The sequence below is a fragment of the Tursiops truncatus genome, chromosome 5 (genome assembly GCF_011762595.2).
Source record: "Tursiops truncatus isolate mTurTru1 chromosome 5, mTurTru1.mat.Y, whole genome shotgun sequence".
In the NCBI taxonomy this organism is placed as follows: Eukaryota; Metazoa; Chordata; class Mammalia; order Artiodactyla; family Delphinidae; genus Tursiops; species Tursiops truncatus.
Window position 1 is genome coordinate 19172867 of NC_047038.1, and position 20933 is coordinate 19193799.

Here is a 20933-nt window from a genome sequence, read left to right on the forward strand (position 1 = left end):
TCTTCAAAAAAGCTTGTGTAAAAACTCCAGAAGATCAGACTGAAGTTCTTTTGGCCAAATTGCTATTGTAGAAATTAATCTGAACAGATGATCATTAGCGTTTCTTTTTTTTTCTTTTTTTGCAGTACGTGGGCCTCTCACTGTTGTAGCCTCTCCCATTGCGGAGCACAGGCTCCGGACGTGCAGGCTCAGCGGCCATGGCTCACGGGCCCAGCCGCTCCGCGGCATGTGGGATCTTCCCGGGCCGGGGCACGAACCCACGTCCCCTGCATCGGCAGGCGGACTCTCAACCACTGCGCCACCAGGGAGCCCCAACAGCGTTATTTTTTAATTAAGGCAGGTACACTGTTTTTTCAGATATAATACTATTGCACACTTAATAAACTACCATACAGTGTAAACATAACTTTTATATGCACTGAGGAATCAAAAACATGTAACTTGCTTCACTGCAATATTTGCTTTATTGCAGTGGTGGTTTGGAACTGAACCCACAATATCTCTCAGGTATGCCTATACTCCTAAAAGCCTACAGATAGGACTGAATTTTAGAATAAAATACTAAATATATAACTCTTAGAAAAATCTAACAAAGGTACTATTGTGACTTTGTATCTCAATTTCACTTTATATCTGCCCCCAAATGACCATAATGACAAGAAATATAGGCGCCATCATAAAAAATGGCATAGAGTGCTGAAAAAGTTTTAACTTACATATTTTCACATTTGCCACAAAAGTATGAGATCTCAATTTTGAAAACTCAGATATGAACCTCCTCAGCAGACAAGTAAATACACACATAAAGTTGTACATATACTTCCCAAAGGTTCACACAACCTCTAAGCCATCATAGACATACTAAAGGTCCATGAAGCTTAACAAAACGTTAAAGGGTAGTCATATTGTAAATGTTCAAATAAACTTAAGAAAATTTTTTTTTCTTTAAAACAGAAAGGAATAAATGAAGTATATCACCTGAACTCGTACATAAACCACAACATCTACAGGGAAGGAAGAGTAAGCAGATGTTGAAGATGATACTAGTGATGTTGTTGATTCTTCCATAGGATCTGGTATTTCAAAATGTCCCATATCTTCATCTTGTGAGCTGATAGCTGTTAAAATATTTAGTTTTAAGTGCACTCTTAGGGCAAGGGCAAACTATTTATTAAAAGATCTTTTTCTCTTATGCTAGTACTGAGATCAGGGGTATGAACGCACATAAAACACTGGCTCTGTAGCCCATCATTCTATACATCTATCCCTATTCAAACCTCTTACTCATTCCTCCAAACTCTGATTCTTCGCTGCTGTACCAAACAACGAACAAAGAAAAAAGTAATTATGCCTTTGCCCTCAAGGAGTTTCCAGTCCAAGAGACACACTAACATAGGACCTAAAAATGTTAATTTTGTCACTAGCTGTGGCCGTGGAAGAATCGTAAAACCCCACCAGGACTAGATGGTCTCTCAAGTTCTTCTTCAGTTCTATAATTCCTTTACATTTATCACTGAATATATAATAGCATTAAGAAATTCTTCTAAGTAATAGGACCCCAAAGTACATGTGATGGGAAAATAAGTATATAAAGAGGACACTCACTTGTATAGTTCCTTTCAACTGGTGTAATTGGGATAGTTTCCAGAGCCTTTTCCAGAAAGTCTAATAGGCAGGGACTAATAACCATTTCTTCTGGCAATGACTGAAGTGCTACCCAGGCATATAACTTGGCTGTTTTTACTCCTCCACTTCCTTTTCCTTTGGCTAGAACATTTAAGGGTGTGAAGTGAATTTAATAGTTTCCATAAAACATACAATAATTTTGTGAGAAATGAGAATTATATGACAGTTTAATCACAGGAAACACCTCTTATTTAAAACCATACAAGAATGCAATAAAAATAGGTTGAAAGAAATCATAAATTATTGTTAGAATACAAAGATAATCAATGATGTATATAAAAGTACAACAGTTATTCCTATTTGCTCTAGGTAACAAATTTTGGTTCAATTTTTCAAGTTTATACTTTGCTAACTCTCTCATTAGTATTATTTTAGCATTTAATCTCTCATTTAGTATTATTTTGTCCACTTGAGGAATAAGATGTAGACAATTTTGACTAATGATATTCTGTGGCAAGTTGAGGAAAAACATCATTGTTTTTAGGTTTTCCTGTGTTCTTGCTGTTCTTACCTTGTATGCATTTATAATGCCTCCTTACATGGGCTGCATCTCTCTTTCCTTCTACCTGACTAAATATTTCCACATCAGTAGAATGGTTATAATAGCTAACTAATATTTAGCTAACTTTGGCTTAGGTTTCCAACTCCAGCATGTATTAGCTTGTAAAAGTAGGAAAGAAATGCAACTTCTGTGAGCTTTAAATTTCATATATAAAATGGGGACAATATTGATAATATCTGCCTTGCACTTAATGGACATACATGTGTCTTGTCAATTTAAAAGTGATCTAGGGACTTACCCAGTGGCCCACTGGTAAAGAATCTGCCTTCCAACGTAGGGGATATGGCTTCAATCCCTGGTCAGGGAACTAAGATCCCACATGCTGTGGGGCAACTAAGCCCACACACTGCAACTACTGAGCCCGTGTGCCGCAACTACAGAGCACATGCACTCTGGAGCCCACGCGCCACAACTAGAGACAAGCCCATGCCTCGCAACGAGAGATCCCATGTGCCACAACTAAGACCCAACGCAGAGAGCAGAAGCAAGAATAACTACAATCCTGCAGCCTGTGGAACAAAAACCACATTCACAGAAAGACAAGATGAAAAGGCAGAAGGCTATGTACCAGATGAAGGAACAAGACAAAACCCCAGAAAAACAACTAAATGAAGTGGAGACAGGCAACCTTCCAGAAAAAGAATTCAGAATAATGATAGTGAAGATGATTTAGGACCTCAGAAAAAGAATGGAGGCAAAGATCGAGAAGATGCAAGAGATGTTTAAAAAAGACCTAGAAGAATTAAAGAACAAACAAACAGAGATGAACAATACAATAAATGAAATGAAAACTACACTAGAAGGAATCAATAGGAGAATAACTGAGGCAGAAGAACGGATAAGTGACCTGGAAGATAGAATGGTGGCATTCACTGCTGCAGAACAGAATAAAGAAAAAAGAATGAAAAGAAATGAAGACAGCCTAAGAGACCTCTGGGACAACATTAAACGCAACACCATTCACATTACAGGGGTCCCAGAAGGAGAAGAGAGAGAGAAAGGACCCGAGAAAATATGTGAAGAGATTATAGTCGAAAACTTCCCTAACATGGGAAAGGAAATAGCCACCCAAGTCCAGGAAGTGCAGACAGTCCCATACAGGATAAACCCAAGGAGAAACACGTCGAGACACATAGTAATCAAATTGGCAAAAATTAAAGACAAAGAAAAATTATTAAAAGCAGCAAGGGAAAAACAACAAATAACATACAAGGGAACTCCCATAAGGTTAACAGCTGATTTCTCAGCAGAAACTCTACAAGCCAGAAGGGAGTGGCATGATATACTTAAAGTGATTAAACGGAAAAACCTACAACCAAGATTACTTTACCCAGCAAGGATCTCATTCAGATTCGATGGAGAAATCAAAAGCTTTACAGACAAGCAAAAGCTAAGAGAATTCAGCACCACCAAACCAGCTCTACAACAAATGCTAAAGGAACTACTCTAAGTGGGAAACAAAAGAGAAGAAAGGACCTACAAAAACAAACCCAAAACAATTAGAAAATGGTAGTAGGAACATACATATCAATAATTACCCTAAACCTGAATGGATTAAATGCTCCAACCAAAAGACACAGGCTTGCTGAATGGATACAAAAACAAGACCCATATATATGCTGTCTACAAGAGACCCACTTCAGACCTAGGGACACATTCAGACTGAAAGTGAGGGGATGGAAAAAGATATTCCATGCAAATGGAAATCAAAAGAAAGCTGGAGCAGCAATACTCATATCAGATAAAATAGACTTTAAAATAAAGAATGTTACAAGAGACAAGGAAGGACACTACACAATGATCAGGGTATCAATCCAAGAAGAAGATATAACAATTATATATGCACCCAACATAGGAGCACCTCAATACATAAGGCAACTGATAACAGCTATAAAAGAGGAAATCGACAGTAACACAATAATAGTGGGGGACTTTAACACCTCACTTACACCAATGGACAGATCATCCAAACAGAAAATTAATAAGGAAACCCAAGCTTTAAATGACATGACAGACCAGATAGATTTAATTGATATTTATAGGACATTCCATCCAAAAACAGCAGATTACACTTTCTTCTCAAATGCGCACGGAACATTCTCCAAGATAGATCACATCTTGGGTCACAAATCAAGCCTCAGTAAATTTAAGAAAATTAAAATCATATCAAGCATCTTTTCTGACCACAACGCTATGAGAGTAGAAATGAATTACAGGGAAAAAAATGTAAAAAACACAAACACGTGGAGGCTAAACAATATGTTACTAAATAACCAAGAGATCACTGAAGAAATCAAAGAGGAAATCAAAAAATATCTAGAGATAAATGACAATGAAAACACGATGATCCAAAACCTATGGGATGCAGCAAAAGCAGTTCTAAGAGGGAAGTTTATAGCAATACAAGCCTACCTCAAGAAACAAGAAAAATCTCAAACAAACAATCTAACCTTACACCTAAAGGAACTAGAGAAAGAAGAACAAACAAAGCCCAAACTTAGCAGAAGGAAAGAAATCATAAAGATCAGAGCAGAAATCAATGAAATAGAAACAAAGAAAACAATAGCAAAGATCAATAAAACTAAAAGCTGGTTCTTTGAGAAGATAAAATTGATAAACCATTAGCAACATTCATCAAGAAAAAGAGGGAGAGGACTCAATAAAATTAGAAATGAAAAAGAAGTTACAACAGACACCGCAGAAATACAAAGCATCCTAAGAGACTACTACAAGCAACTCTATGCCAATAAAATGGACAACCTGGAAGAAATGGACAAATTCTTAGAAAAGTATAACCTTCCAAGACTGAACCAGGAAGAAACAGAAAATATGAACAGACCGATCACAAGGAATGAAATTGAAACTGTGATTAAAAATCTTCCAACAAACAAAAGTCCAGGACCAGATGGCTTCACAGGTGAATTCTATCAAACATTTAGAGAAGAGCTAACACCCATCCTTCACAAACTCTTCCAAAAAACTGCAGAGGAAGCAACACTCCCAAACACATTCTATGAGGCCACCATCACCCTGATACCAAAACCAGCCAAAATAAAAAATAAAAAAGACCCAACACAGCCAAACATAAATTAAAAAATATATAAAAGTGATCTAAAAATGTTAGTCATTATTATCACGATTACTGGCTACTTTAAAAGATTTATCAAGTTCCATCTCTCAAATAAAGATTTTTCAAATAATTCTTGTCCAGTCCAATATTCCCTTTTTTGGATATTCTACTTTATATATATAAGGTATTATTCACATGGTATAGTAGCCAGATTCCAAGATAACTTCCAATAGTCCTTTCCTCCTGGTATTCACGCCCTTGTGTAGTTCCCTCCCACACTGAATAAGGCTCACCTGTATGATCAATTAGACATTGTGGAAGTGATGTTACATGAGTTCTGAGACTAAGCCATAAAAGATATTGCAGCTTCAGCCATGTTCTCTTTTGGATCACTCCTTTTGAGGGAATGTCAGCTGCCATGTCCTGAGAACACTCAGGGACCCCAGTGGAGAGACCCATGTGGGGAGAAACTAAAGCACCAGCTTGCCAGCCATGTGAATGGGATACAATGGAAGCAGATTTCCAGACCCAGTCAGGCATTTGGATGACTGCAGCCCTAGCCAACATCCTGACTGTAGCTTCATAAAAGACTGTGAAGTTAGATTCACCCTGCCAAACTGCTCCTGAATTTCTGATCCACAGAAGGTGTGTTTGAGATTTTAAGCCACTAAATTTGTGATAATTTGTTATGCAATAATAGATAATTAATAAATGTGGTTAAGTCCAGTGTACTCTGTCTTAAATGTATAACTTTGATGTTTCCATCTAGATCATAAGCTCCCAGATTTGAACTACATTAAGACTTTTCTAAATATATATAGATCTAAAAAATTAAGTAAACTTTAAGTATATTAAGTTTATTTTAACAACTGATATTCTAAGGTAATATCAGTTTGAGAACTAGGCAAAAGTAGTTGGCCAACACTTCCACATATGAACTTTGTACAGTTGTTACTGATAAGTCTAAGTCCTTTCTTAAACGTGAATTTGAAAGAAAGTCTCAAAAGACCAAGTAGGTGATGACTAAAACTTAATTTATGAAAAAAATTAAAATAAAGTATATTTTCTGTAAATACCTGAGGGAATAGGCGGGGGCTGGGGGGGAAGTAAGGTGTGAGTCTTGCTCTGGGCAGTGCAAGGTAAAGGAGGAGGAGGAGATGTCGCACTATCTTTCACACCGTACAGCTTGGACTCTTTAGACAGTGTTCTTGGCAAGGAAGATCCTCTGGAGGCATTAGGTGATTCGGTCTTTAGAGTCTTGGAATTATAATGCAACTGTATTGAAACAAATAAACTTTCAAAATTAAAATTATGCAGATGAGGGAAACCAAGAAATGTACAAAAATGTGGCAGAAAGAACACTGGTTCAGGAGCCAGAAGATTTTACAAGTTAGCTTTGTGATCCCGGCAAGTTCCTTATTAGCTTTATCTCATTTTTAAAGTTAAAAAGGGTCATCCCAGATAATATTTTAAGTTCTTTCTAGCTTAACATCTTAGCTTAATAATTCTAGAATCTAAAAGAGTTGCAATAGGCAAGGTTTAGCAAATACATTGTGAATATCAAGGTTTAAAAAAGAAAATTAACTTTTCTGTCAAAATTTCGTGGAAAAAGGGGCAACCTGCAGTTTAGAAGGCCTCATGTTCAGAATATGGCTATATTAGAGAAAAACTTCAGAAGGCCTCGTTTTAATACAATTGGTAAAGGAAGAATATATATGATAGAAAATAAACATGGCTACTAATAATCTAATCCCTAATCCTAGACATTTAGGTTTTTACCTTTACATCAACTCCAGGAATGTAAAATACTGTTGTTTCTAAGTCACTAGGCTTTGTCTGTAGAGATGATGGCACTTTCTTGCCAGTCATTAAATGCGTGGTGGAAGCATAATTAGTTTGAAACTTCTTCTTTTTCGAAGGAGAATCTTGATCTAAACTCCTGGAACTTCTGTCATAACTCCTATAAATAGAAAAATGTTTTATCTTTTTGAAAGACATTTATTTCCTTTTATTTTGTTTAAAAGCAAACTTTTATTTATATAGTAAATGAAATGTAATCCTTTATTAATAAGGTTGAAAAAGTGAAGCTCATCAGTGTCTCTAGTGAAACCGGTTAATCCTTGCATGGATGAGGTTTATGTTGTATGTTCCACAACTACACAAGGCAGTTATTCTTTCCCGAGATCACAGCTGTTTCACATGAACACATAAGGTTGAACCAAATGAAACTGCCCTTTACATAGGTAAATATAGCTGAGTACCAGCAATTTAGTTTGGTTTACTGCGGTTCAACCAAAAATAAATTAACAGTCGTTCTTTTTATCACCACTATTACATTTGTAAGAATTTAACTGTTTAGAGTGCCTTTTTACCTTCTCATTTTATAAAAAGCTTCATTAGACAAAGAGACATTTAAAAATCTTTTATTATAGAAAATTTCGAACATACAGAAAGTAAATGGAACAGCAGAATGAACTCTCACGGGCCCATCTCCCAGCTTCAGCATTTGTCAGCATTCTGCCTACTTGTTTTATCTACATTTCCACCCACTCCTTACTCATTCACTCAATTATTAATATTACTGTTTTCCTATAATTCTTTTTTAGATTAGGAAGGAAAAGCAAAACAAATTCAAAGAACAAAATAATCTAACCCTACGCCTGTTTATACCACTATTTCGTCAATGATGGAAACAAATGGTAAAGCTGCAGTTATAGCCTGAACAACATTCCAGTTTACTGAGGTCTCTGTGCAGCTGTTTCCCAATCTTTCTTATTTCTTTATGTCATCAAACTTTCAATAACAAGATATCTTTAAGTATTGTACTGTTCTTTGAAACAGAAATGTGCACAATGATGAGAGACTGAGAAATTCATGCTTATTTAAAGAATTCCAAGGATATAACTATTTTAATTAACAAATTTGCTAGAATCTAAATCAGACGTCCATTTCTAATCACCAGAAAATATTATACACTTGTTTAAAGAAAACAGTATGTTATACAAATAAACACTCAAACATGCTAATTATAATAAAATATACTCTTTAAATCTGCATTTTGGGATGTGGTGGGAAATGTTTGTTACAATTAATGATATATAAATAGTAGTTCTAACAAATGAAGTTACTTGTACACCTTTCTGACCAATATCTTACCTTCTCAAGCTTATATCATCATGTTCTTGTAGAAGGGTGGTTGGGTGGAGCACACATTTTCCACTATCAATTTCAACTCGTATATCAAGTTCAAAGTCAATATTTCTCTCTGTAGCTGTGCCACTAAGACTTCTGTTGGCTGGGGCTGTTGGCCAGCGTTCTGTAAATAGCTGATGAACAGCAGCAAAGCCTGTTGCTTTTTTACGAGATGTATGTCTAGGGAAAGAACAACTGGTGATTACATTGTAGTAAACTGGGAAGAGTTTTCAACAAACTATTTTCCAACATGTTATGTGAGCAGTAGTCTGTAAATAAATTTCACTATTTTATAAATTCACACAAATTACCCAACTGGCTCCTACTAATTGAAGTTTTTCTTAAGTTTAATGGAGTCACATTTTATTCAACAACTATGTACTGAGTAACTGTCATGTGTCAGGCAATGTTCTCAGTGCTCAGGACACAGGCACAAGCACTGATATTAAGGAGTCTGAATATCAGTGTATGACCTACATTCTACAACTTGGAGGAGATTTCATTTTTGCAAATTGTAAAATTTAAAATGCTACTTTCTAGATTTTATTAAAAGACATAAAGACAGGGAAAGAAAAAAATAATGCCATATGGAGCTAAATTATATTAGTAAACCATGGATACATCTCCTAGTCTCACTCTGGGTAGGCACGTTAAGATTTTCTTTTTTCTGTAAAAATTAACAGTTATATAATGCTTTAAGCTCAGTTCTAGATTCTAAAATACTGCCTAAGGATCTTAAAGCTACTCACGAGGGTTTCCTGTAAATATAGAACCTTTCCCTCTCATGGTCTTCATCCTTTTCATCCTTCTCGGAATCTTCACTGGTAGAAGACAAACTGTCATCCCGTCGGCCCTCCTCAGGTTGGAAAGAAATGCCTGGTGAAAGGCCTCCTGGAGTTTTGGGAGAACTGAACACGGAATATGATCCTTCACTATTTGAGGAGTAATGGGATGGACCTTCAATGGTTACTGACAAAAGGTCCAGTTCTGTCTCCTCTGGAAACTGAATGTAAAGAGAAAAAATATGAATCAGGTTCACATTATAAACCTCTTTTCCCTTAAAAAAAAAAAGAAAAAGAAAAAATATACATTTAAGCGTCTAAAATTTCTCTCAAAATTGAATTTCCTCACGCTGAACTGAAAGATCAGCTTTACAAACATATGAAATGATACACCAAAGAAGGAAGCAGAAGTTCAAACCACAGAAAGTCATATCACTGACTCACTAAAAATTAGAGTGAAATTTTACTTTATATAAGCATATATCATCATGTTAATTAGTACATACTGTAATTCTTTAAAGCATGGGTTAATCATGCTGTGGAGACAAAAGAAACAATATGATTAACTTTAAATTAGAAGGGCAAGAGAGCAATTAATGATGGAAGAGGATGCAAGTGTCAGTACAGAATGTACTTTGTGCTTCCAGAATACTTTCTGTGGATACATCTTTTTAAAATGGGCCCCTACTAAGCTGAAGAAAGATGTGTAAATAGTTATATAATTAAATAGCAATCAATCAAACTTAAGAATTCTGTATTTTAAGGCAAATACTTTGTGTAATAAGTACAATGTCACTCACTGAGGATTGTATCAGGAGACCACTGCATTTAAGTAGGTCAAAAAAAGAACAAAAAACAAACTTCTATGACCTTATTTTGATTCCCAGTTTTGAGATTCCCAGTTTTGAGATTCCCAGTTTTGAGATTCCCAGTTTTGAGATTCCCAGTTTTGAGATTGCTCACATATCCTTTGAGGGAATGTGATAAGCCTTTGTAAAGTGTAATGTGCAAGGTACATTGATATTACTATAAGATACATAGTGAAATCCTATAATCAAAATTTCAAACATTTGCAGAATCTAGATTTTCTTCACTTTTTAAAAAATAACATATCATTTAGTAAGTAAGTCAGATTTTATCAGAAAATCTTCAACCTTTAAAGCTGTGGTAAGAGTTTATGTAGATAAATATCCCTTTGTTTATATTTATTTTCTATTTAACCATGCCTTAATGATCTATTCTGTAATTCATGATTTTTATACACTATTTTTTATAAACAGCATATACTGCTATTTAAAAATCGGACTTGAATCATTCGAATATTAATGCCTTTAAGAATAACTCAATCATTTCACAGTATATACATATATCAAATAATTATGTTGTATACCTGAAAATAATGTTATATGTCAATTATCTCGATTTTAAAAATACAGGAAAAAAAATCAATTAGTAGAATCCATTCAATTCACTGTAAAGGACAGTATTTCCAAGTTCATATTTAGAAAAAAGGACATGTCTGTCAAGCTCATTCTATTACAACCTAATAGTTCTAAAACAAAATTCGGCTTGACTAAATTCAGTGTAACTACGGGATATATATTGAGACTATCTTAAAAGAGTGGGAGATGGGAAACAAATGTGGAATAAGTACCAATTTTTAATGTAACTTGACAGAAAATTTCTAGACAATGATTTATATACCTACTATACAGATACAATTTTAAAATTAAATTTTACTCTTATAACTTATATTTAGGGAAAATATGTAGCTTATAAAGGTGTTAACTTATAAGTGATTGTGTAGCACATTTTCCACACTGTTTTGAACATAATTTTTAATAGATTGCTTTTATACATGCTTTTTTTATACTAGTGACTGAAAATAAATAACACTCAATGATTAATTTGTTGTTCTGTTGATTCTAGTTTGAATTAGGTAACTAATTTTTTCTTAAAGAAAAGATTCATTTTGTGTTTGAGTGTAGGGAAAAAGAGATTCACTTCGGGATTAGCAAATAACTGTAATATATTGCAGTTTTTGGTTTATGATTTTGTTGAGTTAATCTGGTGTGCTGATTTAGTCCTTCTTTAATTTTGGAGATTAAATAATTACTATTAAATTATAAGTGAGTATAGAAGTAAAATATATTCATGAAAAAGCTTAGGAAATATAAAGGATGAAAAAGAATTGAAACAATCTTAAACCTTTATGTAAAATATCTTCAAGGTCTGAGTTTAGTATGAAATTAGAGGAAGACATTTTGAAAGCAGATTTTCAGAGTGGTTACTTAGTTTTAAAGCAAAATTTATGTTGTTCTTAAAAAGTACCTGAAAATACCCTTCCCCAGGACAGCTGGACTGTGGTGTACTTCCCCATACCGTTTTTTTCAACTTAATTAAAATAATAAGAAAATTTATAAAAATTAATGAAAAATAAAAAAACAATGATTTAAAAGTAAACAAAAACAACAAACATTTTAACATTCATTTTAACATGCTATAAAATTAGAATACAACTTTGACGCTGACCTTTTTTACTACTAGTTTCTGATATTATCTCTATATATTCTGAACAAAAATACATAAACAATAAAATACATTAAGTAAAAACATTCAACATTTACATTTGTGTAAAATACCCAGTTTAATGCAGAGTCGAACTTGAAAGAAAAATTATTCAACAAAATGTTTCTACCTACAAGCAGTATGGGGTCTTTATTCTACATGCAAAACACTAACACCTGCAGCATGGCTCTCAATAGTGCTCTGCTATTTGGCAACGTACAGACACCTCAACCATCACAATCCACACTTTCACTGTAAGTAGGAACTACTATTTCTAAACTGCGTAACTACTATAATTTTGTAATTACTAAAAATTATTTAGCACTGTGTATCTCTAACAAATAGTATCTCTCTTACTGTATCTTGGATATTGAAAGTGACTCTGGGTCCAGGAGATGCTGCATCCACCCGGATTTCTGGGAGCTCCTCAGTTTCACCTACTCGAGAACTATAATAAAATATAAAGTTATAAAACATTAATATTCGTGTTCAAAAAAAACCCCTGGACGTTATAAAAGTCTGATTAATGACATTAACACTTTATTTCTAAATATTTACCTTATCCAAGGATTGAACTTTTGGTATTCCATTTCTTAACCTTTAGCATCTCATAAAAAAAAAGTTCATTGCTTTAACACAAGATTTCCTAAAATTAAGCCTTATAAAAAAGAATTTATACTTACTTTATAGTGTTCATTTACTAGTAAATCTATATTTTTCTTCAATAATAAGTAAAATTTCCATTTTTCATATGTTAAATGTGTGTATAATCACACTTTCTAAAATGACAAATTTAGAGCTGCAGCTACTAACATGGAATATTCATTTCTTTGGATAGTCTATACGTTTACGCATAAACTTGTCTAAATAGCAGTGTACTTCATTACTAAAAAGCACACAATGACTTTTATAATATAAAAGTAGAGTATAAATGAGATAGAGGGATTCCTCAAACTTCTTAGTTTGACAGTATCCACTATTACTAGTTTTACTAATAAGGTCCATTTGCTACCTTAATTTTGTAATTTCCCCAATTAGAACACAATAAATAAGTAGTGACCTTTGGCAAAAGAGTCAGCAATTTTATTACTTGTTTCATTGGTTGAAATATATTACCTTGCCCTTTCCATTCGCTTAAGAGGTGGTCTTCCAGAAGCTGAAATGGTTTTTGATCGGCTGTAACTTGGTTTGTAACCCAAACCCCACTTATCCTTTAGGGAAGCAGCCTAATGAACGGGGGTAGAAAAAGGGTGACTTTAGGCAGTTGTTTACTGTTGTAATATCTGACTTCAGGTAAAATATTCTGCTATTATAGAAGTTATCTTGTCTCCCCCAGGTCAATAACAAGTTATCTTAAATTGTGACTTTAAATGTCACTTAACAACACAGATGGATCAAAGTGCAGCAGGAATCAACTATTCTTAGTCCTAACGTCAATTAGGAAGGCTGTACAAGGAAAATAGGAGCCACCAGCTCGTTTGAGAGAAAAGATTGGGAGCAGGGATGAGGGGTACAGAAATAAGGGGAGAAATGAGGAAACAGTAAGAAAAGAAAGAAAATGAGAATTAAAAGGAAAGATTCTGGGAGAAACGTGAGGGGAGGGGGGAGAAAAGGAGATCAGGGAAGAGGGGGAGGGGGAGGGAGGGAGCGACCACTAATCATCCCGAGTACCCCCCAAGGGTACCCCTCCTGACAGAACTCTTTGTTACAGAAAAGGAAAGGAAGTGGTGACTGGAACACCCTCCTTGTCGCCAAATCCCTCTTCTTCAAATTTGTAGTTTGGGGGGGCTAGATAGTAGAAAGATTCTAATACAATGGAGACTTAGAAAGCAAGAGGACTAAAAGGGAATTGGGGGGAAATACCAAATGAGAAAAATGTTAAGAACACAGATTTAATTTCAGTAATTTTCCTAATCCTCTCCACCTAGTTTTATTTTTAAGTTAATTGCCAATTCTAAACTAGCTTATAAACAGTATGGCAAGCAATATTTTCATTATGTTGCATGGCTGTGAGGTACATAGTGGCAAAACATTTAAACACAGAGTTATGCATTACAGAGCATCACTATCCATTTAGTACTATCAGAAGCCAGTGATGAATAAAGTTGAATTTTATTCCTAATTTAAATAAATAATTTAGAACACTATTCAAATGAGGTCTAGGACTTTGGTGGTGACCAAGGAAAGAAAGTTCAAGCCGATGAACTCTGGATCCCTGCAACCTTTCCACCTTTTCTCTAACCTCAACAGCTCTGATTTAACCAGTTTTTATGTATTGGGGTAACACCCCAAAACCATATTCTGGTTAAAAAAAACTGGAGGGTTTTGCTGACTATATTTTTAAAAATTAGTTTTTCTACTAACAAGACCACCTTGACCCAAAGCAACCTACCTCCATTTGAATAAGTTTTAGAATTATTTTCTACTCTATTTTTCTAGTACATCTATCTATATATTTATTTCAAGTGTTCAGCAATTGGACTAAATCCCAGAATGTGGTAGAAAGTAAGGTCAAAGATAAACAACTTGTCCTTTAAGAGACTCAAATACTAGTAAGGGCAACTAAATATGCAAATAATAAAGGTAAGAATAAAGTGCTGACAGTATGTAGTGGCTAAGAGTAAAATCTTCTGTGGAAAATGGGAGGGGTAGAATGGACATCTCAAAAAATTTCACATTTGAATTAGAGACAAAAAAGAAAGGCAGACAGAACACAGTGGCTAAGGGCATAAACTGTAGAATTCCACTGTTTGGGTTTGAATCTTGGCTCCACTGGAATTACTGGCTGTATAACCTTGGTCAAATTGCTTGACCTCTCTGTGCCTCAGTTTCCTCATCTTTAAAATGGGGAAAATAATATAAGCTACCACATAGGGTTGTTGTAAAGATTTAATGGGTTATTGAATGTAAAGTGCTTTAAACAGTGCCTGGTACATAGTAGACATGAGATACACAAATCAAGTGTTATCACTAGCAATGGAGGAAGAAAGAGAACAACATAAGTATCATCATAAAATTTCATAAAGTGATAAAATGTTTACATAGTCTACTTTAATAAAATTCTCCTTAAATGTTTACTCACTCGCATACTGGACCTCCGTAATTTTTTACGAACATCTCTTCTAATATCATTCACAGCAACAGATTCTAATTGTTGATAACGTTGAATTTCCTGGTTTATGGTTCCTTCACTTGCACCTAGTTTTCTGGATAAAAAACAAATATGGCAGTTATTGTAATGAGGTAACAAAGTAAGAGTGATTTTTACTTGCTCCTTTTAAAATTCTCTATCAGAATATCAAAGATTATGTATGGACAGGCCAAAATCCTGCATAAACTTAATACTCATATCTGGCAAACTGTAAAAAAAACAACTTTCTCTAATGTTTTAGGAAATGGTTCTTATCCATTTCTACATCAAGAGTCTCTGTGATAATCTCAGGAAAGCTATGGAACCACTTAGCAGAATAGTATCTGTATGTAATATTTTACATATAATTTAAGCCTCAGGTAAGATTTTAGGGGGGGAAGTATATTTTGCTTCAAGTCAGTTTTCCCCTGATAACAAAACTCAAACTGTAATGTAAGTCAACAGGAAAACGTGAATCACTGTATCATAACTGATTTTACAGACAAGTTTTTAGCAAATACCTTTCACTGTACAATGTATACATTTCTGTAAAATCCTCGAATGCAAAAAAACACAGATACAGGAGTACAAAGATTAGAAAAGATGAAGTATGTTTTCCACCTTTGGGGAAAACAAAAATTTCAGTTTGGCAAGAAGAATATTTAGTCTTACAGAGCAAGTATTACCTAGTCAGTACTATTTAGCAGGCTACAGATAAAGAAAAAAATGACTTCCGCCTACTCCCCCCTCTTGGCTCGCCCTACCTTCACCTCAGTTCTAGTGAACTGCTAATACAGGCAAGCAAAAAGCATGAAGTTTGAATTCAGACAAACACAGGTTCAAATTCCAATTCTTTAATCTCTCCGAGCCAGTTTTCTCATCTATAAAGTTTGGATAATGCCATCTACTCTCATAGAAATGTTGTGAGGATTAAATTGAGATAACATGTCAGAATCACAATAGGTACTTAATAAATTCTAAATTTTCTTCCTCTCTCAAAAATTTGCATTCCAAAAATACTGTTAGCAAAACACTCATATTTACATACGTATGTGAAGATGCATGTATATACACGTAGAGATGCATATATGTGACATAAAGTCAGTCATAAACTTCTCAGAAATGGGGAGCTGTGATGAGCACTAGACTAACATTTCTAACTTTATCACTAATGAATATATGATCTCAGACAAATCACCAAACTTTTCTGGACCTTGGTGATCTCATTTATAAACTAAATGGGTTGTACTGGCCCCAATCCAGTTTCCTTCACATTTAAAATCTATTCTATTATTAGGGAATACTATACTAAATTAAAAATCATTATACATACTTAAGATCATCTATTACTTTGGCCTGTTCATTCAGTTCTCTGATATCCACTATACGCTTCATAATTTTTCTTCCTCTAAGTTCTCCTGGCTGGCTACAAGATGCTCCTTGTCTTCGATGATCTACAGCTTCCTGAAAAATCAAAAGCATGTCTGTCAGTAACACCCTCAGGTCACAAAGCAAATCTACCCTATCACAGAAATAACACCTTAAATCAAAGGAAGCATGCAAGAATCAAAGCCATCTATATTAAGTAAGATGATTGGAATTCTCCAGTGATTCAAACCCCTTCATTTTCATAAGGAATCCATTTAGTTGCTACCTACGTTTCCCCATGAGTGAGCTCTGCATGCTTTCAGATGGGACTGGCTAGACTGAGGGGAGGCCCACATCTCTGGGTTACACAGATACTCTGCAGGAACAGAATAGCGCTGATGTGGAGGCCTCAGGCCTAGGAGGTGATTTACAAGTCGTTGCCCAAAGGTGAGCTTGTGGCCATCTCCACTTACTGAACTTTCCTCTGAACTCTAAATGGTAAACAGTAATGTTAATTTTTAAAAAATTTCTTTTCAAGAACAAAACTATTTCATGATACAGTAGTTAAAAGATGTTTCAAAAAATTTTTTACGTTGATAATAGAATGAAAGCAGAGAGAAACTTTCTTTTTAACTAATAAATAATAAGTTTAATAACTAATCAATCTGATACTATAGAATATGTACAGTATAAATGGAAATACACATTTTTAAAATGTATACTTTATTTTGTGTGGGTGCACTTTGCTTTTGACTTTCATTTTTGAACATCATTATTGAGATAATTCACATGCCATAAAATTGACCCATTTAAAATGTATAATGGTTTATAGTGGTTTTTAGTATAGTCACAAAGTTGTGCAGCCATCATCAGAATCTATTTAGAACATTTTCACCGCCTCCCAAACAAAACCTCATAACATTAGCAGTCTCTTCCCATCCCCTCTCCCAACCCCCTAAACTCTCCCAGTCCTAGGCAACCACTGATCTACTTTCTGTCTCTACAGATCTGCTTGCACTTTGCTGTTACTGTTAACATGTTACCTGTAGGTTAAGGCACAAGTTGGTTGACAGCCGTTATGAAACAAGGAATTCAATTAAAAGACAATATTATGGAATTAAAAAAACAATATTATATAAATGTAGACACAGAGGACCACCACTCCCTTCCTTCCTCCACAACTAGCAACTACAGTAAATAACACTGACCTAATAATATCCCTTTCTCAGGGTAAAAGCCAGTCCTGAAAAAGTCTAACTGTGAGTTTACTTACAGTATGGATAGTGGGAGACATAGTGTCAACTTCATCTTCATCTGACAGGTCAGCTATGTTCACTGAATTTAGATCGGCAATGTCATCTGTGTCCTCCTCTCCTGTCAGTGTTGTAAGGGTATTGCCCAGAGCGTTAAGTCTTTTGCCAATGTTAGGATCCATGTGGACATCAATCCCACACATTTTCCACAATACATTGAGTGTCCAGGTTCCAGCACTACTACTTTCTGTTTAAATAAATAAGTGACGTTTTTGGTTAAGTCTTGAGTATAGAAATTTAAATAATTCTACATTCAGGGAATAAAGTGGATGATGGCCCTGTGTAATAACTAATGTCTCTCACAGCTAGATCTGTCAGAAACATGAGACTATGGGATTGATTCCCCTATTGTATAGGGTGCACCTACTGTTCCTCTGTTTTCAGCACTCTTCTTTCCCCATGTGACCTATGAATTCCCTCCTCCCCTAGCCCCCTAGCTGATCTACCTTCCCATGACTATAGTAGGAGAACTGGCACAGCCCTCCCTCATTAGCCAGAATTAATTAGATGATTAGTCTGAGTGAGGGTCAAAGTTGGAAAACTAAGAATCCTTTCCTGGACTTGAGAAAAGACCGGTCCTTCTCTAGTGACTGAGGGGCGGGGAATGAGGCTCATGAGCTGCTCGCAGCCATGTTTCCTGCCATGTTTCAGGAGGTCAGCAGTAAGCACAAATGAAGCAGCCGGAGAGAAGCAAAGACAAGAGCTGGAAAGAGCCCTGGTGACAGCTGGGATCTTGTTTCCAGTAGTTCCTGAGGGCCCCTGAATTGACCTGGTTCCTTCTCTTCACTGAGATAGCCATTCCTAAGTTTAACTGTGATCTGCAAATGTTCTTTTAACAAGTTCCCCCTTTTAGTTAAGCCAGTTTGAGTATGTTGTTGTTGCTTATAAACAAGACCCCTGACAAAGACTTTTATGTGACCTTCCTCCCAATATGTATGTTTACCTCAGTTATCACCTTTTCCTTCTAACATTACTGCTGGAAATCTCCTAACCTTTTCAGTTCTCTGTCTGTGGGGACTGCAGGCCTTGCTATTTTCTGAGACAGTTTACTTAGGATGAGCACTGAGACTAGGTTTTGGAGGACAGGAGGAAGAGTAAGGAGGAAAGGAACTCTGCTCATTTAATCAGCTTCTCCCCTCTCAACATTTTAAGCGCTCTTAAATAAACATCTCCATTTATCTTACCCTAGTTTTATACCAGTAAAAATAATAAAAATTTACACTATGCTGTCATCTTAGTTAAGACAGATTATTACTTCTATGGTTATCTCCTAACCAGTTTCCTAGATTTTTCTCCTCTCTAATCCTTGAAAGTGTCCCTTTTGATACTGTCACATCTGCTTTCTTGCTCAAAAAAACTCAATGGCTTTCTCACTGTCCACCAAATGAAGTCCAAATTCCTTAATTTGGGATTTAAGATTTTTCTCATCTTATTTTCACATAACTCTATTCCAGCCAATTTGGACAACTCTAACTAGACACTGTGTTCTGACATCATGACAGGAATTATTCTCTCCGCCTGAATTTTCTCTATTCATATTTTCCAGTTTTTGCTTAAGAAACAATTTTATCCATCTTTCAAGTCCTTGTTTAAATGCTTTTTCTTCCATAAAGCTTTCTCTCATTCCAGTATCCTTTGAAATTTAGAAATTTTATCTCCCTCCTGTAAATTTCATTAGCAATTGGAATTTTATATATTTTTTGAACTTATCACTTATTGCAGTTTAGTTATGCTGCAGAGCTGTAACTACCTTATTAGAATTTAAACTTATATGGCATAGAAAGTATATCTTATTCATCTTTGTCTTTCCCAAAACATTTTGTAGTGTATCTTGTACACTGATGGTGTCTAATTAATTGTTAGATAAATAAAAATATGCTAATATTATTGCAAAATAGTTTTTAAAAATTAGGGAATACCAGAATGAGTTTAGTTAAAAGAGCCTCTAATATAAAGGCAGGAAAAATGGATAAAAAAAGCAGAATTCTACCAGATATATATAGCAAAATTAATACCAAAGGTGAACTTACCAGCAGCTGCTTGTCCTGTAGTCCTGGAACATACTTCATAGGTACCATCTGGAACTACACCTGCACAAAAATCAACCCCAAAATAAGTTTCAATAAAATTATGCTTGTGATTAAATATTACACTGCATTTTTTCTTCCAAAAATGATTACCTAAACAGGATTACTAGCCTCTCTAGGTTTCAGTTTCTTTTTTTTAAATTTAATTTATTAATTTATTTATTTTACACAGCAGGTTCTTATTAGTTATCTATCTGATACATCTTAGTGTATTAGGTTTCAGTTTCTAATCTGGAGAATGAAAGGGCTACCTTAGATGACTTATGATGTCTATGTCATATCTCACAATATTTTATTCTTATCGATTTTAAGAACTAAACTGCATACACCTGAAACTAATATATTGTAAATCAACCATACCTCAATAAAGAAAAAAAGATTTGACTCCAGTTTTATCTTTACATTCTGCATGTGATTTCCTTATCTGAGTGACAATACCTGGCCAACTCTGAAACTCTAGTTTCCAGATGCTATGACAATTTGTACCATCATGAGTGAATGGCACTTTGAGAATGCAAATAATTTTTAAATGATTTTTTGATAACTAAGAACTGCCACATTAGGTCACAGACATGATTCATCAACCTTGTCTTTTACTTTGACAAGGATCATTTTATGAGGGAAAAAAAAAAGATTGCCTGCCATGATGTCAACCTCATAAGGTCAGCCTCCTAAGGTCATGGACCTATCCCCAGAACATATCTAACTTTAACTTTGAAACATTTACTACTTCTTAGCTTTAATCAGATAATTTCAGCTTTTTTAAGAGGTTAATTAAATCAACAAAAGACATACCATCCTTGAAATAACTTTTAAACAAAGTAGAGCCTAAAGATAGAATTAAGACCCTTTCTCAGTAATCCTTAATGGAAACCAAATTTCAATCTAAACCTGACAGTATATATACCGTAAATAAAATGTCCTTTTGCAATTCATTCCATATTCTAAACTGGTATTCAAATGTTATGCAAATGTGAGTTGTAGAAATACTACAATTTAGGGACTTCCCTGGTGGTCCAGTGGTTAAGACTCCACGCTCCCAATGCAGGGGGCCTGGGTTTGATCCCTGGTCAGGGAACTAGATCCCGCATGCCACAACTAAGACCCGGCACAGCCAAATAAATAAATTAAAAAAAAAAAAGGAAATACTACAATTTATTTTGGGAGAAAGGGTC

General features: G+C 34.9%; 1 protein-coding gene across 4 annotated transcripts in view; it reads right to left on the minus strand.

Moving 5' to 3' along the window:
• The window catches only part of BLTP1 (bridge-like lipid transfer protein family member 1), a 207206-nt gene that overhangs the window by 22676 nt on the left and 163597 nt on the right, over window positions 1-20933 (minus strand). For 2 of the 4 annotated variants that reach the window (XM_073804868.1, XM_033856712.2), the window contains 14 exons: window positions 19702-19761; window positions 17632-17858; window positions 16649-16849; window positions 16324-16454; window positions 14943-15066; window positions 12977-13086; window positions 12218-12308; window positions 11624-11686; window positions 9260-9513; window positions 8475-8690; window positions 7098-7278; window positions 6395-6593; window positions 1606-1767; window positions 979-1118 (listed from right to left, as the gene is read on the minus strand). In XM_073804868.1, the coding sequence (XP_073660969.1) occupies window positions 979-1118; window positions 1606-1767; window positions 6395-6593; window positions 7098-7278; window positions 8475-8690; window positions 9260-9513; window positions 11624-11686; window positions 12218-12308; window positions 12977-13086; window positions 14943-15066; window positions 16324-16454; window positions 16649-16849; window positions 17632-17858; window positions 19702-19761 (2159 nt within the window). The remainder of the gene's footprint in view (window positions 1-978; window positions 1119-1605; window positions 1768-6394; window positions 6594-7097; window positions 7279-8474; window positions 8691-9259; window positions 9514-11623; window positions 11687-12217; window positions 12309-12976; window positions 13087-14942; window positions 15067-16323; window positions 16455-16648; window positions 16850-17631; window positions 17859-19701; window positions 19762-20933) is intronic. The other 2 variants (XM_033856713.2, XM_033856714.2) reach the window with 2 other exon arrangements.